This window comes from Mycetomoellerius zeteki, unplaced genomic scaffold (genome assembly GCF_001594055.1).
Source record: "Mycetomoellerius zeteki isolate Tzet28-1 unplaced genomic scaffold, Tzet1.0 scaffold636, whole genome shotgun sequence".
In the NCBI taxonomy this organism is placed as follows: domain Eukaryota; kingdom Metazoa; phylum Arthropoda; class Insecta; order Hymenoptera; family Formicidae; genus Mycetomoellerius; species Mycetomoellerius zeteki.
The window spans coordinates 230,503-239,763 of record NW_017257650.1 but is presented as its reverse complement, the minus strand read 5'-3'; the positions used below and the strand labels follow the sequence as shown (position 1 = coordinate 239,763).

Sequence of the window (9,261 nt, the reverse complement as noted above, 5' to 3'; positions counted from 1 at the left end):
GATGGTATTGCAAAGAGATGGGATTATATATCGGGGAAGACTGTTATACCATTAAATGAATTTTTAATTGCTGTTCGTTTTGTTTTGAACTCCACCTTTTTTATGTTTAATAACAAATATTACAGACAGATTTTTGGTACTCCGATGGGTTCTCCGTTATCTCCAATTGCGGCGGATATAGTCATGCAAGATTTCGAAGTAACAGCAATTGAAAAATTACCTATTAAGCTTTTATTTTATTTTCGATATGTGGATGATATTATTTTAGCGGCTCCATCTGATAGTATTAATGACATCTTAAACATTTTTAATTCTTTACATAGTAGATTACAATTCACTATGGAGGTTGGCATAGATGGTAAACTAAGTTTCTTGGATACTATGTTGATTGTGGAAGATCAAACTCTAGTTTTTGACTTATATCGCAAAGCGACGTTTTCTGGCAGGTTCCTAAATTTTAATTCACACCATCCACTGTGTCATAAAAGGGGGGTTATTTACAGTTTGGTCGATAAAATTGTACGGTTGTGTCATCCACGTTTCCAGCAAAACAATTTGATTAAGGCAATAAATATTTTTTTAAATAACGGCTATCCACTAGATTTCATTTTTTCGTCTATTCAAAAAAGAATAAAGTTTCACATCAATAAAAATGGAATGGTTGAGAAAAAGATAAGAGAAAAATTTTTTACGATTCCTTATGTGAATTCGGTGTCGGAAAAGTTTGCTCCATTAGCCAATATGTGTCATTGTAAATTGGCCTTCTCGATACCTAACTCATTAAATAAATTCATTAAAAAGGGTAAAGATCAGTTAGATCCCTTATTTAATCAAAATGTAGTTTACAAGATCTCTTGTGATGATTGTGAAGCCAGTTACGTGGGTCAGACCAAAAGACAATTAAAGACAAGATTGCACGAACATGTCTCCGATATCAATAAGAAGTCAAAATCCCCAACAGTCATCACTTGTCATCGCATTGACCAGAATCATAATTTCGACTGGGATAATGTGGAAATATTAGACAGAGAAGCTTCGTTTAATAAGAGATTGATATCGGAGATGGTTCACATAAAACGACAAACGCATGGGCTAAATAAACAAAATGACACAGAATCCTTGCCAGAATCATACCTAAATATTATCCAATCTCTTTCCCCCTCCTAACAATGTCCTTGTCTCCTTCTTTATTATCTTTCCTATTTCCTTGTTTTCTTTTTGTCATAACGTCGCTTGACGTCGATTGAGTCTAAACGCTATATTCATGCGCATCATGGCTTAATAATTTTTATTATACATAACTTTTTTTTTAAATATATTTTTGTTAACTGAGTGTTCCTATCGTTGCCCACATTACATCATTGAGACAATATGAGGTATATATGTTTTATTTAATTTACATTCTCTCTAATCTATTTTACTAAACATGTACATCGTTTATCTAATTTATAACGCAACGTTAATTTATTATTTATCCAGATGGTAGAATGAGTTTTGATCTCTTCAATAGTTTTAAATATGGACTGCTTTTTATGAATATAACCAAATTCTCACTGGACAATATATTCTAACTGAATTTCTGATTATGTATGTAAGATGTTTTGTTATTGTAAATTGACCCGATCGGTGTCGAAACGTTTGATTATTGTATATATATACGTTTATTAAAGATCTTATATTGTAGTTGGCTCGTTTGCCCTTGTTTTATTTATTGATAAGTTTTATAAGTATATGACACTGATCGCATCTTAATTCTCCCACAATCTCATATCATTATTAATTCATTTTATTATCGCATTCTAAAATAAAAATGTACATAATGTAATGTTATGTTTTGCTGCTTTCCATTATCTCCTCCTGAAGTAGCAGATTTGTTTTTAAAGAGAATTAGTAATTAAATGAAGAAAAGAAAAAAAATTGTCAACTTATCAAAAAACATGCCATAAAAAATTAAAATTAATCTTTCTTTTTTCTCTGCATTCTCATGTATGCGCTTGATAGAGTCCTTGCATTTAAAAGTCAAACCTTGAAGAGATTATTTTTATAAATACATATATATAACAATTCCAATTACACTGATTAATCTTTAGACTTACGTGAAAAAAAGTTTAATATGTTTGTGATAGACTGCGTTTTGCACGCATAATGCGCATAAAGTATTATTTTAAGTAAAAAAATTTATGTATTTGTGTTGGAAACGATATTTTGACATTTGTGTTAACAGTTTGTGTTGAATTTTTTAATATATTCGAGTGTTAATTTAACATAATGTAATTATGTTATTTAAAGATTTTTTGTGAAATTGATATTCAATGTTTCTTAGTGTCAAAATGACATAATTTATGAGTAAGTGAATAAGTAACATAAAAATAATGTGTTTTAAAACGTAAATTCTAAGACAAATGAGTAAAATATGTGTTAATTTAACATAGGGAGAGTGGTCTAAATTGGACCGTGTTCCAAATAGGGCCTTTTTAATTTAAATGAATACGGTTAAGCAGATTGCGTACTATTTATAATGTAAAGTCCTTATAAGACACCGAACATATGATAGCAGTTTGACAGTTCTTTGTCATAACATTCATAAAATAGAGGCAAATACATATATATTTTCGGCCATCGTGCGAAAATTTTTTTAAAAAAGAAAATCCTTGTAAATCATTATTTAAGGGAATTAAATGATCTTTCCAACGGCACCTTCGATTTTACGATCGGACTTTATTTACACCTTATAGAGAGCAAAAATTGCAAATAAGTCCAATTTAGACCACTCTCTCCTATCATAAATGTTAATTTTCTGAAAAAAAAAAAAAAAAAATATTTCCATGGTTTGTTTACAAACTGTGTCGATGTTATTTTTTTTGTATTTATTCTCTTACATAATATTTGTGTTACCTTCTAACATATTCACATTGTGTAAAATTAACTCAAAAATTTGAGTGGATCGTTTGAGACATGCGATTTATGTTAAATTCAACACAACTGCGTATTCAGAACTGTCCAAATTCGGTTTTTTGACTTGAAATTGAAATGTGTCGGTATTCACGCCCATTACCGTTCCTATTCTATAATTCTATTTCATTGGCCGGTAGTGGTAAGACAGTTGAATACGCAACAATGTAATTTGAGAATAATCTTTATTGCATTTTAGCCTTCTTAGCCTTCCTTATTTTAGCTGTCTCATATTGGATAATTGCATAATTTTTGTTTCTTTTGTTGATAGAAATTAAGCCGATTTATCAACGCTGATAAGGAACCATCTCGGTTTGTACAATAAGTTAGTGAATCCGTGATATCAATAAAAGTTGACAGCATAACATGTAAATTAAAAGAAAAAGCAAGACTAACATAGTCGTGATGTGACGTTTTTTACCGTCTGTCACAATATGTACTACATACGGAGAGAATTTTTTCTTGGAGTTTACCCTGAAAATATGATAATCGTGGGACAAAATTGTATTTCGAAGAATTTTAATGTAAATCTTTCTCATTCATTAATAAAGTTACTATAACGTATAAAATAAGATCTAGTCATCCTGAAAATCAGATTTTTCCAATACTTGAGTCATTCAATTCCTATCATGAAAAGTTGCATTACATTTGACACGTATAAGAAACCAACAAATTCCGGTAGAGTACTTAATAAGTTATAAGTCGAACCACCCTCTAGAACACAAGAGAGGAGTGATAATTGGACAGCTAGATAGAATTATTTCTATCACACCCAAAATTTCATTGTAAAAACATTGAAGATATGATTAACATATTATTAAACAATGGGTATCCTTTAGAGATGATTTTTTCCACCATTAATAACAGAATAAAAACTTTATCTAACAGGAATAATTTATATGAAAACATTATCTACAAACAGCATTCTAATAACAATATTTCGAAAAAATACCATATTCACAATTCCATATATAAATAAAATTTCTGAAAAGTTTAAGACAATTAGAAAAAAACATGAACTAAATATAGCATACAAACTCATGAATTTAAATCAATACATTAAATCAGATAAAGATAAGTTAGAAAAAATGGAACATTGTAACGTCGTATATAAAATATGCTATCTCGATTGTGATTCCTTCTATGTGGGAGGAAAAATAAAAAAACAAACAAAAATAAAATTAATTACCAGAATACAAGAACATAAAAGGGACATAAAAAAATCACCGAATTTGCATTCAGTAATTAGTCACCAATATAACTATGAACATGATTTGAATTGGAATGACATTCAGATATTTGACTCTGAACTATTTTATAAAAAAAAATCTATCTTCGAAATGATTTTCATTAACATTAAACAAATATAATAGAAGGACTCTTTATATAAAAATAAAAATAATAAATAAAGGGCGAAGTAAGAGTCAATACGTAAAAATTATAGTCCGAAAACTGGTGAAACACATGAAAGATTGAGTCAGTCTGAATATAAAATAACATTTAATTAAATAAATTGAGAAACACATAAATAAATAACAGAAATTACAATACAACAGATTTTCATTAAAAAACAATCCCATCCTTTAAATGAACAAAATGACACTGACAAATTTCCTGATACATATCTTCCTCTCCTTAACATCACTTCTCCTACTATACATCAGATCTCTCCCTCTCTTCACTCAGATGAAATGACAAACATAAAAACATATCCCTTCTTTAGAATACTACAGAAGTCGATGTGTGCTATAAGCGAGTAGGATATCCATCAAAAGTAATAAGACAATATTAATTATATGAGTTTTGTTCAGACGCAGGTATGAATTACTATCTTCAACTAATTATATATATTTTAAATTTTAATGAATAACAAAATCATTTCACAATAGAGTTTAGAAACTGTTGCGTCAAATAAGTTATCCATTCACTGAGAAAAATGATTTGATTGTATCAACAAAATGTATATGGTTAAATGCATTTAGATTAAATCTAGCAGAAATCTGATTATTAAAACAGGACTCAAGGTTTTATAACTAGATCGTTTGGTAGATTATAAAGATTTGTTTAACATTTTCCAGTTGAATTTACAAAACATCTAATTATATTCACTAGATATATGCAACATTACCAGAATTCTGGTTAACGTTAGCGCATCTGCAGTGGAATTCTGTAACTCGTTATGCAATCGTTAAGTGCTCATAACGACAGCCGCGCAGATATTTTATAAAAAATATCTGCGCGGTGGTAAAAAAGCTGCGCAACTGTCGTTATGAACTCGTAAAGACTGCATAACGAATTACAGAATTCCACTACTGGCAGTTTTATTATCGTGCGAGTTGGCGCAAGTTAGCGCGAGTTGAGCGAATGCGTATATTCTTTCTATTGTTTTGAATCGTGGCATAAGCCTTGTGTAAGAATATTATAAGGTCTCGCTGAGCATTCATGATAATTACCGAAAGTGAATTGTACCGACATCTGTAACTTAATCTGATAACGATATTAGTACGTATTCGTAACAACGGCACTGTCCGCTCCGAAAGAGAGGCGACGGTTATAAAATTCGGAGCACACATATTCGGAGCACGGTCTCTCGCCAATTTCCAAGGTTTTCTTCCGAGTGTTATACTCAAAGCGCCGAGGAAAGCGAATTCCGCCCGAGTGTCGATTATACTCGTTAAAGTCTTAAGTTGTCGAATAAAGTCAGTGATCGGAGTAAAAGTGTCAGGACTGTTTATATCGCAACTTTTTATTCCTTCGCCTTCAGGCATCCTGTCAAAAGAGATATAAAATATCTCCTTAACGAATAGATATATTCAATAACGGGTATTATTGGATTAAACATATGAGATAGAAATCCAAATATCCTTCATCTTTTGTATTTTATTACGAAGGACCTTACACTTGTGTCTACGATGCTAGAACTCGATCCGAGTTTTCGGATCGTGAAATGTGTACCTTAGATATTTACCTCAGTGTTATTTATAAATTGCATTTTGAACATACTCATTTGACTTCCGTATGTAGTACACGCACCGGCAAGAATGGTGTCCCTCGGCGTTCGGCGCGCGACGCTACACACTCGTACCGAAGTTCACACGTACGTGTTACTGGAAGCATGCAAAGCTATTACAATGAGTCTCAAAGTTACACGTAATTATGCACAAAATTTTTTTACAGTATTAAGAATTTTTATGCATAATTACATCATTTTGTGCATAATAAAAATATTATGAATATTGGCGAGCGGGAGACACCGGGGGATCTCACTCGCGCTAGTAACAAATGTGTGAGACAGCGAAAGGACACCGCGAGCCGACATTACGTCCAATTACGCTTTCTCTCTCAATCGTGCGTCTTACGCTAAGGACGGAATATCGGAGCGCCCCCCATTACATTCTCCCTTCGCGCTCCTCGCCTCCTCCGTGCTTCCAGTAACACGTACGTGTGAACTTCGGTACGAATGTGTAGCGTCGCGCGCCGAACGCCGAGGGACACCATTCCTGCCGGTGCGTTACATCATTTTATAAGAAGATTTCACCGCAGTCAGTTATCATCAACCGGCGATTGCGAATTTACATATTTGATGACTACACAGTTATAACTGATTGCTGGTGAAAGCTGTTATGAAGTATGTATGGAAATTGAAGGAAGACATTCAGAATGCATGGCAATTTATAAACACTGAGGTAAACATCGCATACGTATAAGAAGCCCGTAAATCATTTATAATATTAACATATAAAAATATTTATATTTCAGTAACGGTTGAGTTTTCGAGCTTTAAGATTTTTTTCCTTATTGTTAATATATACTATATATTATTAGGTATATGTTATATAAATGTTGAATTTTTTTTTATATACCGTCTATATTTTTTAGATCTAATATCTTTTTTTTTATAACATTCTATTTCTTACGCAATGTTGACGCAATGTATTAGCAATAAACTGAAAAACAAAGTTATACATTATTTAATTATATTTAATTATATAACAACGTCACAATTACATAATATATACACATAATCGCATAAAAATATAAAGTTCAATGAAATATATAATTAACACATATTTTCAATCAATATTAGATGTTCTTATTTTTAAAAATTGTTAATCTTTTAGGCAATCATGGTCGTGGTAAAATATATCTTGCTCTTAACAGAGATTTTATTGCTTATATTTAAAATTCTACATTGTATTTTCAACGATGTATACAGATTAATCAGGCCAACAAAAGAAAAGAGTGTAGCTAATGAAATCGTTTTGGTGCGTACAAAAATCTTAATATATACACAGTTTATAAAAAAATATGTGTATCCTATATGACTTATCTAAGCTTCGTAATTTTTTTCTAATTTTTTCTGAAATTTTTTACAAAATTGAATTCTAATAAATTAATGTTTCCTTTAACAAATTTTCCTACATTTATCTTATATCTACTTTTTTTCACTACTATAAATAATAAGTATTATTTCAAAAAATATCACATAAATTTGTAAACATAGATTTGTATTCTAAACTTTAAACTGAGACGCTCTATTTACATTTATTTTCATATGTATTTTATTAAACAAAAGTTCATTTTTTCCTTTTAAAGCAAAATAAAAATTTGAAATTATGCTATTTTAAACGAAAAGTATTGTAATATGTAATAATTATAATTTAAATTGTATTTATATATTATCATAGATAACAGGTGCAGGTCATGGTATCGGAAAGGAATTAGCAATCGGTTATGCTTCGTTAGGAGCAACAGTGATATGTTGGGATATCAATGAAGAAACAAACAATGAAACAATGAACGATATTAAAAAAAAACGAAAAGACTCTGTGTATGCGTATCGGTAAGTTTATATAACAATATTCGACAGAATGAACAAACTAGGTCATGATGTAAACGCATATTAAATTAGTACTCGAGGGGATACTTACCTACGAAAGTGATTTATAGGGCAACCAAAATTATGCTGTAAAAATCTCTTTTTAAGTGCCTAAAATATGCTCTGTGAAATTGAAAAAATGCTCTAAAGAAAGGAATATATGCATTTGAAAATTACTTTATTGCACAAATTTTCAAAATATTAATTAAGTTTTTAACTTATAATAACGTAATCATAAACTTAAATTAAAAAACGATGAAATATTCAATAAAAATAGATAAAATATGTAAATATTGTGCACGTATGGGCGAAATATGCAAAAATATGCTTTTATGTGTAAAATATGCAAAAATATACTCTTATGTGTGAAATATGCAAAAATATGCTGTAACATATAGAGCTCAAAATGCATAATTTCTTATGAAATCAATTTATATAATATTTAGTTTATTTCTTTATTAGTCAAATAAAAAAAAACGTCCTATACATATTTTGATTGCCCTAGTGATTTTCGATTTCTTCCCAGCAAACACGCTGTGCGCAATTTTGGAACATTTACATAACATAGTGTATATAAATGTTATGGAACAGCACAATAAACCAAGGACGTAGCAGGTATATCATTGACGTAAAATGGCTATACCGTTACGTATTGGCCGTACTGTCACTGTTTCGATGCAAAATTAACGTAATATTTACATAATTTAAATAATATAAATTTTCATTCCCTAAAAACTATAGTTTTAAAAAAGCCGTTTTTTTCAAATTGCTGGAAAAATTTCGGTTTTTTTTCCGAAAAATTGATTTTTTGGAAAAAATTCTGTTTTTGCTATGTAAAAGACATAATAAGTAACTTTCTAAATTCTTTTATAAAATTAATGCGATCTATGAAATTAAGTAGCATTATTTTTATTAAAATTTTTTAGTTATCCGTCTATTTTTATATAAAACCTAATCTAACCTTCCTTTAGTACATGGCAAAGTTTAAGTAGACAGATCTTTAGTTTGCCACACTCCGGTCTAATTAACTCCTGAAGTGTCTCTTTGTAGTTTATTTTTTTTTTCAAATATTTTGTTACGAATTCAGTTTAAATCCAAATTATTTTTTAGACCTACTATTATCACATAAACATGATGTTTGGATTCTATATTTTTAATTCTTACATTGATGGTCATAAGCGCCGACTTGCGAAAAATATCGGGGGGGCACCAAGAAATACTAGGTGTACAAATAAGTTTCCGGGTTTTTTTGATCAATGAAAAATGCAAAATTTCAAGAAAAAACAAAAAGCGGCTTATTCAAAGTATCGTCCCTCGCTAGCTATACATTTTCGCCATCTCTCTTGCAATGCATGAATACCGCGACGATAGAACGACTCGTTTTTGGTCCGAAACCATTCATCTATCCAATTTCGCACTTCTTCGAAACT

The 9,261-nt window shown here is 30.3% G+C and overlaps 1 protein-coding gene across 1 annotated transcript in view; it reads left to right on the top strand.

The window, feature by feature from the left end:
* The first annotated feature begins 4,693 nt into the window (after positions 1 to 4,693).
* The window catches only part of LOC108728699 (short-chain dehydrogenase/reductase family 16C member 6-like), an 11,429-nt gene continuing 6,861 nt past the window's right edge, over positions 4,694 to 9,261 (top strand). Inside the window, 3 exon segments of the mRNA XM_018457421.1 lie at positions 4,694 to 4,769; positions 7,074 to 7,217; positions 7,641 to 7,795. Of these exon segments, the coding sequence (XP_018312923.1) occupies positions 4,749 to 4,769; positions 7,074 to 7,217; positions 7,641 to 7,795 (320 nt within the window). The 5' untranslated portion in view covers positions 4,694 to 4,748.